Source organism: Malaya genurostris, chromosome 3, assembly GCF_030247185.1.
Source record: "Malaya genurostris strain Urasoe2022 chromosome 3, Malgen_1.1, whole genome shotgun sequence".
Taxonomy (NCBI): domain Eukaryota; kingdom Metazoa; phylum Arthropoda; class Insecta; order Diptera; family Culicidae; genus Malaya; species Malaya genurostris.
The window spans coordinates 163,052,719-163,068,093 of record NC_080572.1 but is presented as its reverse complement, the minus strand read 5'-3'; the positions used below and the strand labels follow the sequence as shown (position 1 = coordinate 163,068,093).

Genomic DNA, 15,375 nt, shown 5'->3' with positions numbered 1-15,375 from the left:
TAATGGAAAGATCGATGCGGAAAATGAGAAAAGAAAAAATAGTGAATATTTAACATTACCTAATTCAGAAAATCATATCGAAATGCGTTTGAGATCAGCTTCTCCGAGGGCATACATGTAAAATAATAGCGTATGAAAATGCAACCTATTGTGGACTTTGTAGAAACATTGAAATCAAGCGCACGTTGTGCAAAGAGCTTTTTAATTATAGTTTATTATTCATGAATTGGGCATTTATGTTTCGAAATAAATTCAGTGTGCTCCAGAATGCCAATAGAATTGAAGTATTATTATTGAATTACTTAGTGATGATAATGAAATGTTTTCTTTTCTCCGTATAGATCAACAACTTCGCGGTAACATTGTTGGCAATGCTAACAATACTAACAACGTGCTCGCCAAAACCAGTGCTGGATTTCTAGAAAATCTAAACGCAAGACTTGCCGAACAAAGACTGTCAGGAAAAGCGTTTGCTGTACGGAATTTGATCAACAGCAAAGCACTGGTAGGTACAAAATTCTTACCATCGATTAATTATCTTTGCATTCATATACTTAGATTGCGCATTTAAGTAGGTTGTCTGAATATCGAAATATCAATTCTTTATTTTTGAACTTTCATACACATTTGATCAAATTTTTGTTGATTAAGGATGATGACCATTACCAAAAGTACTACCAAAATGTTTAATACACCAAAAATCTCTCGTCAGGTGTACATTGTTTAGCATAAAACTTTTATGTTGATTAAAATTTCTAAGGTGAGACATGTGAATTTCCGTTTTGTATATTTAATAACAACACCAAATAACAACATAACATCATATGCTGTTTCTAATGCCTCCGAATTGTGAGTTGAACGTTTTTTTTTCAACTTAATTACTAAAGTTATAACTGTTAAATATTTTTAAGTCTGAGAAGCGAGCCTTAACGTGTACAAATTTATGATTCAATTTTCTGAGTCAAATTCACATTTTCTGTTTCGTTTTGTGTGCAGTGTTACCGCTAGCGCGTTCATTTGAATAAAAGTCATTAGCGTCCGCATACAATACGAAATTCTCCGAAGTATCATTAATGAAGACATTGAAAACACAGAAGCAGTTGGTAGGAGTTGGTAGACTAGTAATTCCCACCCTCGGTCAAAGCTCATAAAGGGATAAAAAAAAACAAGAGTGCTGGAAATAGTTTCTCTCGAGCAGCCAGCAAACGAAGCGCTTGTTTGTTCGCAGTATTTGCTAAGATCGTCAGATCGCCATCGCTAATCCTGCGCACCTGTGACTTCTGTTTATAATATTCAAGTAATACTGAGAATTCTTATCCCTCTATTAACTTTATTATGCAACAGTTTTCGTGACATAAAGTCATCATCAACAACAGTTCGTGTTCGGAGCTCGCAGAAACATTCGACATTTAAGAGCCAGTCATCAGTCTGTTGGCGATACTGAATATATAATCTTCAGCACTATCCAGCATACTTGCTATGAATTATTTTGTTAGAGGAACGACGTTTAGGCCACAAGAGAGAAAATTCTGTCTTTCATGAAGACTCTAATGCCAGCACACTGCACTACTGTATCACCTTTTTTTTGGCTGGCAAGGAATCCTCTTTGTGAGCGGTGGAAATGTTCGCAATGGAAACTATATGTTCATTCACCGGTGAATGAATATTCCAAACCCTGCGTCTATCGAATTACCTTTAAGAATTATTTTCACTAAATTCTTGTATTGTATCATAATGACGTGCCCAATTCATCCAGTTTTACTGTGTACATAAGTGACTTTTCTGAGTTCAAAGTATGCACGATTAGTTAAAAATATATGTCTCTGCTATCTCTTCTTTTTACTCACATGGACTATTCTAAGCTTTTAAATTGATTTAAAAAATCATTTTCACATCTGCATTTGGCCAGCACAAAGCTGTTTGATTTAGACTCGCCCTTGGTATCGGTCCTTTGACATTAAGTTACGGAGAGAAAATCCCACAGAGAGCAAAATCCGAAAACATTGCTTTTTACCACCTCGGATGCATCCCTCGCCTAGCTTTCCGATATTCCAAATCATACATAAATTGTGCTGTGATACCTGATGCCAGAGACGTATCTAAGTACTAGTTTTACCTTATTTTTCTTACATTATTTGATGTGTATATCTTGCTTTGTCTAAGTGATCTGGTTCTTTGGTTAACAACAATGTTTCAGACAATGAGTGCTTATTAGTGGACTTACGGCTCTTGAATGGTCAGATCTAATTTTCCATGGAAACGGAAGCTCATCAAAATTAAATTTGATAAAGCTGGCAACACTTGCTCTACAACTGACAATATTCCCCTTTTTTTATTTCCTTCCTTTTTCTTTCTTCTTTGAAATATTCTTGTAACGATACCACAAATAAATATGTTTCCTAATCGTTAAAGACCTTTTTCGTTGTTTTTCACGCTCGAACTGTCCCCAAAAGGTTATGGGCCCAGTCTCGCGATTGCGCGGAATTACGTAATAGTAAAATTGTAGTGCTACTAGTTTTTTTTTCTTTATTGGCAAGACTTTCCTGAAGAACAGTGAACTGTTCGGAACCACGTGTTTTGCAATTCTCTACATAAAGAGAAAGACAATGGCTGCCGACATGAATCTTGCTGTGGAAAAATTGAACGATTTCAATTACGAAGTGTGGAAGTTTCGTATCGAGTTATTGCTGATTCGTGATGGACTGAAGAAAGTGGTCGATGAACCTAAGCCTGAGGAGCCTGATGCCACCTGGATCGCTCAGGACGGTAAGGCTCGAGCTTTAATCGGTTTGTCCATCGAAGACAGTCAGACTTGTCATGTGATAAAAGCAACGTCAGCCTGCGAAATGTGGGTTGCATTAAAAAGACACCACACTCGATCAACGTTGTCATCAAAAATTCACGTTCTGAAAAGGCTCATCCGGAAGCAACTTCCTGAGGATGGGAATATGGCTGAGCACCTAGCAGAAATTACGCAGCTGCACAATCGGCTAACCAGTATGGGTGACCCACTGAAGGAGTATTGGTTAGTGGCGATCATTTTGTCTAGTTTGAACGACTCGTATGACGGATTAATCACGGCTTTGGAAAGCCGTCCGGAAGCTGACCTTACATTGGATTATGTTAAAGGAAAACTCATGGATGAGTGGCGAAAACGCGTAGAGAAAAATAGTGACAGTGCTGGTGCCGAAAAGGCATTAAAAATTTCAGATAAGCGAAATCCAGAAAAGAAAACTACAGTGAAAGTGTGTCACTACTGTGGAAAAGAAGGACATTTCCGAAGAGATTGCCGGAAGCTTGAAGAAGACCGGAAAGCAAGAGGCAATAAAACGGACAGTTATGAAAACAAAGTGAACACTTATCAAACGGTAAATATGGTGCACGGGAACGGCAGTGGAAGTGAAATTTGTCTTGCCGCTGGACCTGCGGGAGGTGATTCGAGAGATGTGGTGTGGTTCCTCGACTCGGGTGCCACGTCGCATATGACCAGTGACGTTTCGCTTCTGGAACATATCAGTCCAACGTCGATGAGCATCGGATTAGCAGATGGAAGCAAAATTGTGTCAGCAGGAGTTGGATCAGGTCGGTTTCGAGTGATGAACGAGGATGGGAGAGCTGTGACTGTCAGCATGAAACAAATATTCCACGTCCCGTCGTTGACTAGCAATTTGTTATCGGTGAGTAAGATCACGGACGAAGGATGCACTGTCTGCTTCGACAAGTTTGGCTGCACCATCAGCAAGAATGGCGAAAGGGTGTTGGCTGGAGAGCGGGTGGGGAATTTATATCGCCTGAAACCGTTTACTCACGAGGCTCTCTTAACCGTGAAGGGTCACAACCAAAATTGCATCCATACTTGGCACCGACGGCTAGGCCACCGTAACGAGCAAGCAGTGAAGGAGATAGTAAGAGATAAACTCGGCAGTGGGATACGACTTCAAGAGTGTGGCATCAAATCTGTCTGCGGAGTATGCTGTGAGGGTAAAATGGCGCGTACACCTTTCGCTAAATCTGAATACAAGTCGAATACTGTGGGAGATCTCATTCATACCGATCTGTGCGGACCGATGGAGGTATCAACACCGCGCGGGTCTAGATACTTCATGACCATGCTGGATGATTACAGTCGGTACTGTGTTGTGTATCTTTTGCGGGAAAAATCGGAATGCCATGAGAAAATTATCGAATACACGGCGATGATGAAAAATCAATTCGGTCATGCGCCAAAAATTTTACGTTGCGATGGAGGAGGAGAATATTCTGGAAAACGTCTACAGAAGTTCTTGATCGACAATGGAATTTTATTACAGAAAACCGCCCCTTACAGTCCTCAGCAAAATGGGAGGGCTGAAAGGATGAATCGTTCTCTTGGAGAAATGTTGCGTTGTTTGCTGGTGGAATCTAGTTTGAATAAACGGTTCTGGGGTGAGGCTGTTTCAACCCCAAACTACTTATTGAATATAACCCCTTCTTCTATTGTAGAAGGAACACCTTTTGAGAGATGGTGGAATAAACAACCAGATTATTCGATGATTCGCGTATTCGGAAGTAAAGCCTATGTGCATATTCCTGATGAAAGGCGAAGGAAACTGGATGCCAAAGCCAGGATGCTTGTTTTCGTCGGTTATGCTGAGGGTAGAAAGGCGTGGCGTTTCTTGGATACTGCAACTAATCGTATCACTATTAGCAGAGATGCTAAATTTTTGGAGTTCGATGAAGAGGAAGAACCGACAGTTAACAGCGCACCTCATAAGTCCACCGATGTTCAATTATTAGTACCAGCTCTGCCAGCAAGTGAAGCAACAGCCAAAAACCGATGTGATGATTCGGTGAATTCGGATTCTGACGATTGCTTGCCATATGATAGTGCTTGCGAGCACAGGACAACTGATGCAGACAGCATTGAAGAACCAGATTTTGTAGGCTACTCTGAAGATGAATTATTTCGCCGTTCTAAGCGAACGACGAAAGGAAGGCCACCTCGTAGGTTGTTGGAAGAAGTTCTCATTACGCAGTATTCAGATGAGGAACCGAGAAACCTAGAGGAGGCTTTGTCTAGCTCGGATAGAAACCACTGGCTTGAAGCCATGAAGGATGAACTGATGTCACACTCGGTAAATGGAACGTGGGAACTAACAGATCTGCCTACCGGGCGGAAGGCAGTTGGCTCAAAATGGATCTACAAAATCAAAAGAAGCGCATCTGGTCAGATAGTGAAGTACAAATCTCGTCTTGTTGCACAGGGCTACTCGCAACAGTACGGCCAAGATTATGACGAAGTTTTTGCTCCTGTTACTAAGCAAGCAACACTGCGAACCTTCTTAGCTGTGGCGTCGAGGAGAAATATGTTTCTTCGGCATCTCGATGTGAAGACCGCTTACCTGTACGGTCACCTCTCGGAGGAAATATATATGAAACAACCACCAGGATTTGCTGAGAAAGGAAAGGAGAAGCTGGTATGTAGATTACGTCCAAGCATTTACGGTTTGAAGCAGTCGGCGAGGTGCTGGAACCAACACCTGCAAGATGTTTTCGTTGGACTGGGTTTTACACAGAGCAAGACGGATCAGTGTCTGTATACGAAAATAGTGAATGGTGTTCGAGTATGTTTACTTGTGTATGTAGACGATATTCTCGTTGGATCAGAAGATCGTTTATTGCTGGAGCAAGTGAGTAGTGGTTTGAAGCAGAAATTCGACATCACTGATTTCGGAGAGCCTGGTTGCTTCTTGGGCATGAAAATCATACAACGGGATGGAGTATACAGTATCACACTTGAAAATTACATTGACAAAATGGTAACACGATTTGGACTGCAGGATGCCAAATCTGCGAAAAGTCCCATGGATACCGGTTTTGTATCGACGGAAGTTTCTAGTGCTCCATTCGAGAACGACACGGCTTATCGAAGTCTGGTGGGGGGGTTATTATACGTGGCAGTTTGCGCTCGGCCAGACGTTTCGGTGAGCGCTTCAATATTAGGGCGAAAAGTATGCTCGCCTACTGAAGCTAATTGGACAGCTGCAAAAAGGGTACTGAGGTATTTGAAGCATACCAAAAGTGTTCGTCTGGAATACGGTAACAACGCCAGTGATCTTATCGGCTACTGCGATGCTGACTGGGCAGGAGACTTGAATACTCGTCGCTCTACCACGGGTTACGTATTCCTCTATGCCGGCGGTGCAGTTGCATGGGGAAGTCACTTGCAACGTTGTGTGACTTTGTCGTCCATGGAATCAGAATACGTGGCTCTCTGTGAGGCTAGCCAAGAACTGGTGTGGCTTCGCAGAGTTTTGGAAGACTTGGGTGAGAAACAGAACTGTGCAACATGCGTTTGGGAAGATAATCAAAGTTGCATACAATTTGTTGCATCTGAACGTACAACTCGACGGTCCAAGCATATCGATACAAAAGTGAGCTACGTGAAAGAACTGTACGAACAAGGGAAGCTACAACTTTCGTATTGTCCAACAAAAGATATGGCCGCTGACATAATTACAAAGCCGCTGGGAACGCTTAAAACTCAACATCTTTCGAAAAAGATAGGGTTGCTACCATAAATATCAATTGTAGAGAAGGCAACTGTTGAGGAGGAGTGATAAAGCTGGCAACACTTGCTCTACAACTGACAATATTCCCCTTTTTTTTATTTCCTTCCTTTTTCTTTCTTCTTTGAAATATTCTTGTAACGATACCACAAATAAATATGTTTCCTAATCGTTAAAGACCTTTTTCGTTGTTTTTCACGCTCGAACTGTCCCCAAAAAAATTGTGTTCAAACCATCTTGCTTTCTGGCTTCCAGCATGAATTGCATGAATTTTCAATGATATGTAACTGAATTTATAATTTATATTTTATTAGGTCACTCTCAAAGTGCAATTTTATTTGCACTATAAAATTTCAATATTGGTTCTCGCTGTGTTTGTTATATTTCCAAACTCTTTGGGTTCAACCAAAACTGCCAAAATCGTGGAGCGAAATCACCTTTGTCTGTTTTTCTCTATATTCTGATCGATTTTTCACAATTGTCCGGCACATATCATTCATGTGTTATTGGTAGCGAATGTTGTTGACAGTTTCCCCAAGTTTAGGAAGCTCAAAGTAGTTCACACCGACAGGATCTTCCGACCGTATCGATCTGCGCGTTTCGGTTTCGGTGCCTCATCCACGATTTCTTGCGTTTATGATCAATAAGTTAATCCATTTTCGTGAATAGTGATTAAAATTTGTTACCACCCTATAGCGACAACCCTGAACCGTTATACGAATGGGCCAAGCTGTCAGTACGCTTGGGCGGGAAGAGAAAAACGTTTACTTTTGTTCTCAGTCATAAAATTAAATTAACGAACGACTGATATAGTCGAGATAATAAATATTAGTTATTAGTAAAGTAGTGTTTTAATTGACGGAAACACAACAAAATTCAACGCAGGAAAGACTATTTTGCCTTCAAAACAGCATTTCACACGTTACTTTTCGGTCAGTTCGTACGGCACACACTTTCCACACTTCTGAATCTTTCCCATGGTTTGTATCTCCGTTCAATTTTCGGAAAAAAGGTTTCACATGTTCGAAGCGTTGGAGCACGATTTTCATAAACTTTTACAAGCGCACGAGCTTTTCCTTGATTAAATATGAAAAAAAATGCGCCATATGCTCAAACTATATATGGTTCGTACGCCGACATTTTTGACGCGCGATGAAAACTGATTGAATTTTTTCTAAACGTCAACACTGTTTCGACTATCAATACAACGAAATGAAACGACAGTTTTTTACCAATAGCAACGCCATCTATTTAAAAAAAAGCAGAAATTCACGGACAAGAGCAACATGTATATTGGGTTATAAATGAACACTCCTATAGTGAGGATCAGTACTCGGTCTCCCTTGGCTAATCACACTTGAATCACAAGTTGAATTCTGTGATCAGTACTGAGTAGTCATTGCGAGGAATCGGTCCTTCGAGCGCTTGAACGACTAACAAATCGTATGAATCGGTATTCTCAACTGTTCGAAATCATTGATAGTTGTTATAATCTGTGATCTACTGGTAATGAGAATCTATATGTATTTTTTTACTAATATATAATAAAAAAATAGCTGTGGTAAACCTAATTTACTTATAGGTAATATTTCAGAATAAGTAAATACTCGCTTATAAGCAGGAAAACATACTTTTTTTTCTGTTGTACTTTGCGGCGAACACAAATCGGTGTAAAACTGAATCGAGATAAATGGATTTATGAAAGTGTGATAAAATAATCTTGATTTGACTCATAATTTGTTTCCTGAATCGGAGATCGATCCACATGAAAATAGATACAATATATGTCTAACCCTGTTCGAATCTTACAATACCTTAGACAACAGGAATTCAAATTTGTGATTGTTTTTTGAAGTATAAACGTCTGAGATTGCTAACTTTATAAGACACTGCTAATTTTTTTTCCTCGCAATAATCTTGTTATCTATGTCGAAAACCCGTTTTGGTTTGTTTTGCCTTCCTGTAATTCGCATAAGGGTAAACAAGTGTGCAATTTTTACTATGTTAATCCATATTTACATATTTTCTTCAATTTTTTAATACTCCTGATTGATTAAAACTATATGTATACTAAAGTTGCTTGGGCTTATTCACTTACTGTATTTTTCTTCTTTCAGCCTGATCCACGAATATGCCACGAATCACTAATGGATCAAATCAAACGTGGTGCCACTCTGAAGCGAAATCGTACGATAAATGATCGAAGTGCACCGAAAATTCATTAGAAAGCTCCGTAGAAAAGGGAGATAATCCCTTACAGAAAAAACTGTAAGCCAAATAATACTAAGCCCATAAGTGGTAAGTTGGAGAAAAATAGTTCCCTAAGTACTCATCGAATGAGTGCCACTAATTACACAGTCGTCGCTATATCAGCAACTGAATTACGTCCAGCGTTAATCGAAAGTCGGATAAGCAAAATTCTACAAGAATGATTGAACACCTTTCGCTAGTCGAAAATGGAGGAAAAAGAATTCTAAATCAAAAAAAAAAACATATACCTTGGATCTTCAAAATGTTTAGCGAGAGTGCCCGAAGACAAACGACGAAGTAAAGGAAAGTTAATTATACATATTTCAAGTGTTATCTATTTACTAACATGTATTTAATTAATCAGTTTATTCATTATGAAATATGCTGTATTAGTTAGGATGCTGGATAGCGTAGCGAAATTGAAGCGAACAAGTTGAGCTTAGTGAAGTTAGAGATGCTACACTCCAAGTATTTGGTTTTCGCAAACTACTCTATAGTTTAAGTATGATTCGAAAAAGCTTCCTTTCCGAATACTACGTGCGTGAACTGCTTTTATTTTAGCATTGTGTTCGTGAATGAGAACATTTTTACTATAACAATATAATATACATATAACATTATATACTCTTGAAATTCATACCAAAGGAGCAATTTTTCATTTAATCTTTCAAAACTTTTAAACCATTTCGAGTTTTAACATTGAAACAACAGAACTGATTCTTGCTTAGAAAATGTATACAACAGCATCGTGGAATATCATTTTCTCCCATGTAACGCAAAGCACTGAACGAACTACAAGAAACTCCTTTAGGAGTAATTCGAATGTCTATCAACAAAAGAAAACTATATATCAATTATGAACCGTGGTACTGAAGTTATATACAAACTGTATATTCTACGTGTAAACAAATAAAATACAATTTATCAAATGCTAGTTATACACAGCAAAGTCAGGTAGGGGAAACAGTAAAAACATTCGATGTCGTCCATTAAAATGTAGGAATACAAAACATTCGCATTAATAACGGAAGCTCAACCACATGTAAATCTTTGTTTTTCAGTATTGTACGAAAAGAGCGAATGAAGGCTGATTTCTAGCAACACCTGAGATACCATCGTGAAATCTTTTTCTTCGGAATAGGTATCAACAGTTCAAGGGTAATCGTATCCAAATTCTTCTCAGATCCACGATTAAGAACATCAAATAAAGTTCACTCTGTCTCCTCTGTTTAATGTGTTTGCTCAAAAACTAGGATTAAAATCGGTGATTTCCTCTCAAGTTTTCGTTTCTCAATGAACACGTTTCTCATACAAATGTTTCTTAGTCGTGGATTGTAATCTGTCCGTCAAGGAATCCGTAAAAATTTGCGGTATCTCTACCGATGAGATGAGTATAGGAACTATTATCCTATCTGAATTAGTTTCCTACTAAACATTCGTCTTCTACCAAAGACAAATTGTAAGCCGGGCCTTCCCACGCCTTTTTCCAATTAAACAAGGAAAAAATTCTCTTCCCTTCTTGGTACCAGTACATACATCAAAAGAGGCTAAATTATTTACCATCAGAATGTTATTTTTTCAGTGATTATTTATTTTGCACACCGATATTTATTGCCCCTGTGTGTGGATGATGTTATTATTTTATGTCGATTTATCGCGCCGAACAGATCGAATCTCGTATGGATACTCTTTGGTAATCATACAACGTGATGAAAGTGTCTAACCGCGGTGTTGTCTATAGTATCCAGTAGACATGACGATGGTTGTAAACACGCGTTATGATTAAAGCGATCCTATTCTGTTATAACTTATACATTTATTTATTTGTGCTACTAAACCATAACAAAAAATCGTCACAATAACCTAAGGATAGTATTTAGGTCCCGAAGGCTTAACAAAACAATACTAAATGCTGCGAACAACAACAAAAAAAAAACAATAATTACTAGATAGGCGAACCAGAGCGAAACTACGAAACACTCCGCAAAAACCCAACAAACACTAGCACGAAATTAGCAGATTACGAGAAGCAAGAGTGAATATATTTTTATACAAACGAACGCTAAACTTGTGTTTTTCGGGTAAAAACTGAACGTAACGACTATCGGTGAAATTCTGTATTGTTCAATTTAATTCATTATACACTATGGTAACATCGTGAACATATATTGCTGTATTCTAGAACGAAAATATCAAATAAAAGTGCATAACTCAAAATGATGATTGTTTTTTTACTAGAATCCGAGATCTTAGATGTGATATTAACAGTGTGAGAGGAGGGTGGTCCTAGCTTGCCACTGAGAGCTAAGTCGCCACCCTGCGTTTCTCAGAGATGGTGTGAATGTTAGATCTTCAATTTCGTAGGAGAGCAGGTTGCTAGTAGGAATGTCCGATACCGAGTCGATACTTTGAGGTATCGATACTTTCTTTCAAGAATTGGGTATTTTTGGTATCGATATTGCATCTAAAGGTTGTAACACGAAAAGATGCATAAGTTCCTATCAAAATCGCCTAAGCATTCAGTCAAGCTGATGTTATCTACTCAACACGTTGTTTCGATGTAATAACGTGTGATTTATCTGCGATATTTCTTAAAAACAGAAAATTGTTGCATTTGATGTTCAGTGAAAAAGTGATAAAAGCTAACCTCACTTTCCCATCACCCACTTGCAAAGAGACAAAAGGATGAGTATCCCGAATGGACAGCTGCATGCATTTCTGCAGCAGCAAGGCCAACAGTAGCTAGTTCCTCCGGCTACAGATGAGCTCCTTCGTCAATGTCTGCACCTGATGACACAAGTTCTCCAGCAACAGCAGCACAGTCAGCCTGGTTCACGAGGTACGACGAGCTGTTCGAATAGAATGCTGCTCGGTTGGACGACCAAGCGAAGGTCAGATTGCTGCTCAGAAAACTGGGAACATCTGAACACGAAAGGTACGCCTCTTTTATTCTACCGAGAACACCGAAGGAACATACTTCTGCAGACACAGTCGCAAAATTGAAAAGTTTGTTCGGGGCGAAAGAGTTAAGCTCTGCGTCGAGTTCGAGCTGGGAAAGCTGTCAGAACAACGGTACAAGTGCTTGGATCAGCATCTGGGAACATTTTGTTTCTTGAAGTTGAATTTCGCTGTGACGTCACCATCGCCGGAAACACTCACAGCGAAGTTATCCGGGTAACTGAAAAACAGCTGCAACTTCTCGGATCTGATTTGGTCGATTGCTTTGACCTATGGTCCGTGCCAATGGATACTTTTTGCTGCCAGGTATCTAGTTCTTCGACTTCCAGCGCAGCGCTCAGTTCTGCATTTCCAGAAGTTGTCAGTGAGAAACTCGGGCTCTGCAGTAAGGTACAGGAGAAGTTAGACGTAAAGGAGCAGTGCAAGCCCGTTTTCTGTCCCAAACGCCCGGTTGCATACTCTATGTACAACACAGTCGATCAAGAGTTGGACCGGTTACAGCAACTGAAAATCATTACACCGGTCGACTACTCGGAATGGGCAGCACCAATCGTCGTAGTGCGCAAAGCAAATGGTGGCATTCGTGTTTGCGGAGATTACTCTACAGGTCTCAACTTCGCTCTGCAACCTCACCAATATCTGCTCCCTCTTCCGAAAGACATCTTCGCTAAGCTGGCTAACTGCAAATTTTCAGTCAGGTCGATCTTTCGGATGCATTTTTGCAAGTTGAGGTCGACGAGCAGTCATCTGCTCACCATCAACACGCACCGTGGTTTGTTCCATTACAATCGTCTTCCACCTGGTGTAAAGGCAGCACCAGTAGCTCATCGACACCATGCTAGCCGGGTTGGGAAAAGTTTCCGGTTATCTCGATGACATGATCATTGGCGGTGAAGACGAAGCAGCTCGTAACCGCAACCTGAAAGCAGTTGTTACTAATTCATTTTCTCGCCCTAGATGTGCGAGAATGTACCCAGCGAAATGATGTGCATGCGATAGATAAAGAATGCAGACTCACCCTTTCGGTCATCTTCGTGTGGCGATCCTGGACTCCTTTCCTGGGGCGCGCCGTCCGTTACGCTTAGCTGGCACGATCTCGCCTTCCCGACGTCACTGGTTCAGATCGATAAGATTAAAGCGATCCCAGCTCACTGTGAAGTGGCTCGATGATGTCGATTGCCTGTCCCAAACACTGGATCATCAAACCAGCTCGACGATGATCTTCCTCCTGGAGCCGTGCCGTTCTCGTCGAATCGCACTCAGCTGTCTAGCCGCTGCCCTTCATACACTGTGCGAAGATGGGCCGGTTGACGCCCACGTGGGTGATGACGTTGATGCCGGTGCTCCCACCGGTCTAGCGTTGGATGCCGTGAGTCGGACCGTCGGTCGCTAATTTGTGTGTCCTCCTTCAGCGATGACTTTTTCCCTTTTCTTTATGCTCGAATCGTTTGCCTCGCGAGTGGAGACTTCGGATCCCAGTCTGCTGCTATCCTCCGGTGCGCCACGTGGTCAAAGAACACGGCACCGACCAATCCGGACTGTTCACACGACACTCTATCAGGGCTTTCCTACCGAGGAGATTGCTTCTGCTCGATCTCGCTGGTAAACGGGTCTTTTTTCACTTATCTCCGATGACTCCAAAACCGTTGTCCCGCGGCTCGACAGCCGCAACTTTCGAGGAAACTCTACCTCTATTCTCGTTCTGGCGGAAACTGAATACTCACCAGCACTCTCCCATTCTGACTGTCAAGTTAGCCTCGTGTCAGAGTGAACCAGTGCGCCCAATTTTTTAGATTTACAGTTTTGTCTGCACTCTTAATTAAATCTACCTACATGCACGTAATATTTAAATTTACTGATTGTTTATGATTCGGTTTTCATAAACTAAACGTTACACAGTTCTTCAGAAAATCCAGGATTTCGGGTTCACCATTCGAGCCGAAAAATGTACCTTCGGCAAGAAACAGACACCATATCTGGGCTACATTGTTGACCACCGAGGTCTGCGTTCAGATCCAGCCGAAATCAAGGCAATAGTGCAGCTTCCGCCTCCCACTGACGTTCACGGTGTACGTTCCTTCCTCGGGGTGATCAATTATTACGAAAAGTTTGTCCCGAACATGCGAATGCTTCGCTTCCCGCTGGACAATCTGCTGAAATCGTAGTCGAAGTTCCAGTGGACAACGGAGTGCCAGCAGACATTCGAGCGTTTCAAGCAGATTCTCACCACCAGAGCACTTACGAAGGCAGAGCAGAACTACAGTCAACCAGATCGCGAAGGTCTAGCTATCATCTCTGCCCTCACCAAGTTTCACAAAATGATCTTCGGACGGCGCTTCTTGTTGCAGACTGACGCTCCTCTGCTCCGAATCTTCGGGTCTAAGAAGGGCATACCGGTGTACACGGCCAACCAGTTACAGCGCTTTGCCCTTACTCTACTGCTGTACGATTTCACCATCGAGTACGTTCCCACTGATAAGTTCGGTAACACCGACGTGCTGTCCCGGTTGATAAACCAACACGCGCGATTAGAAGAAGACTACGCCATCGCCAGCATCATTCTCGAGCAGGATGTTAGGTCAGTAGCAGGTGATACCGTAGATGCGTTGCCTCTTACTTTCAGAAACGTCGCTCGAAGCACTCAAACTGACCCAGTCCTCCGGAAGGCCTACCGTTTTATAACCGACGGTTGGCCTCAAACGAAAGCAATCGATTCGGAGCTAAAACGATTCCAAGTCAGACAGGAATCCCTCACTACCGTTGACGGATGCATACTGTTCGCTGAATGGGTCGTCATCCCAGCTCAGTATCGCAAGCGTTGCTTAGATCAGCTTCACAATGGTCATCAGTATGGAGGCCATCGCCAGGAGCTACGCCTATGGGCCATCAATCGACGAAGACATCGCCGGTTATGTAGAAACCTGTCGGCACTGTGCATCGGTTGCCAAGTCACCGCCTCACGCCCTCCCAGTGCCATGACCGAAGGCATCGGGCCCTTGGCAGCGTGTTCACGTAGACTTCGCCGGTCCCATTGACGGTGAGTACGGTGAGTAGATTGTGCAAACCCGATGAATCACTTCAGTAGCAACCATAAGTATTCTTCGAAGTCTATTTGCAAGGCTCGGTATGCCTGTAATGCTAGTATCGGATAACGGTATTCAGTTTACGAGTGTGGAACTTGCCAACTTCTGCGCTCTCAACGGTATCGAGCATGTCAGAACGGCCCCGTTCCATCCTGGGTCTAACTGGTGGTGTAACGATATTCCTGAAGAAAATCCCCGAAATACTACAATTTAAAAAAGTTTGAAAATAGTTTTGAAGATTTCTGTTGCATAAAAAAAAGTGTACTGGTAGTCGAACTTGGATAAAATTCATCAATCATTCATAGGACTATCAATAGTTTATTTGGTTACAGACTCTCATGGTCTGCAAACTAAAGAAATTCACTAGCCGATATAAAGAGGTAGATTATGAAAATATCCTTGAAATTGACATACCTTCCATACATGCCTTACCTTCGAAACCAGAATTTTGATTCGAATTAAAATTGGGATATTCTTATGGCATCTCAAGACCTTTGAGATGGATCTAAGTTTGTGAAAATCGGTTCAGCTATCTC

General features: G+C 41.3%; 3 protein-coding genes across 18 annotated transcripts in view; all 3 read left to right on the top strand.

The window, feature by feature from the left end:
• The window catches only part of LOC131437922 (putative uncharacterized protein DDB_G0289263), a 109,030-nt gene extending 98,015 nt beyond the window's left edge, over positions 1-11,015 (top strand). For 15 of the 16 annotated variants that reach the window (XM_058607599.1, XM_058607610.1, XM_058607597.1 and 12 more), the window contains 2 exons: positions 342-505; positions 8,666-11,015. In XM_058607599.1, the coding sequence (XP_058463582.1) occupies positions 342-505; positions 8,666-8,773 (272 nt within the window). In that variant the 3' untranslated portion in view covers positions 8,774-11,015. Of the gene's footprint in view, positions 1-341; positions 506-651; positions 814-8,665 lie in introns of those variants that run through there. The other variant, XM_058607602.1, reaches the window with a different exon arrangement.
• Positions 11,016-11,588: 573 nt separating this feature from the next.
• LOC131434076 (uncharacterized protein K02A2.6-like) lies at positions 11,589-12,755 on the top strand. The gene is made up of 4 exons (XM_058600724.1): positions 11,589-11,733; positions 11,784-11,870; positions 11,917-12,602; positions 12,714-12,755. Exons 1-4 carry the CDS (start codon positions 11,589-11,591, stop codon positions 12,753-12,755), a joined length of 960 nt encoding a protein of 319 aa, XP_058456707.1.
• A 7-nt stretch (positions 12,756-12,762) lies between these two features.
• LOC131434073 (uncharacterized) lies at positions 12,763-14,791 on the top strand. Its single transcript, XM_058600723.1, has 3 exons — positions 12,763-13,125; positions 13,664-13,825; positions 13,922-14,791. The coding sequence occupies exons 1-3, from the start codon at positions 12,763-12,765 to the stop codon at positions 14,789-14,791; spliced, it is 1,395 nt and encodes a 464-aa protein (XP_058456706.1).
• The last annotated feature ends 584 nt before the right edge of the window (positions 14,792-15,375 follow it).

Bases quoted from the DNA above. Each gene is read 5' to 3' on its own strand.
- LOC131434076 (XM_058600724.1), top strand. From the start codon at position 11,589: ATGACACAAGTTCTCCAGCAACAGCAGCACAGTCAGCCTGGTTCACGA. The intron at 11,871-11,916 runs GTACAAGTGCTT...TGTTTCTTGAAG, and splicing joins GGAAAGCTGTCAGAACAACG to TTGAATTTCGCTGTGACGTC. The intron at 12,603-12,713 runs GTTGGGAAAAGT...TTCTCGCCCTAG, and splicing joins ATCGACACCATGCTAGCCGG to ATGTGCGAGAATGTACCCAG.
- LOC131434073 (XM_058600723.1), top strand. From the start codon at position 12,763: ATGCAGACTCACCCTTTCGGTCATCTTCGTGTGGCGATCCTGGACTCC. The intron at 13,126-13,663 runs GTGAGTCGGACC...ACAGTTCTTCAG, and splicing joins CCGGTCTAGCGTTGGATGCC to AAAATCCAGGATTTCGGGTT. The intron at 13,826-13,921 runs GTACGTTCCTTC...CTGAAATCGTAG, and splicing joins CTCCCACTGACGTTCACGGT to TCGAAGTTCCAGTGGACAAC.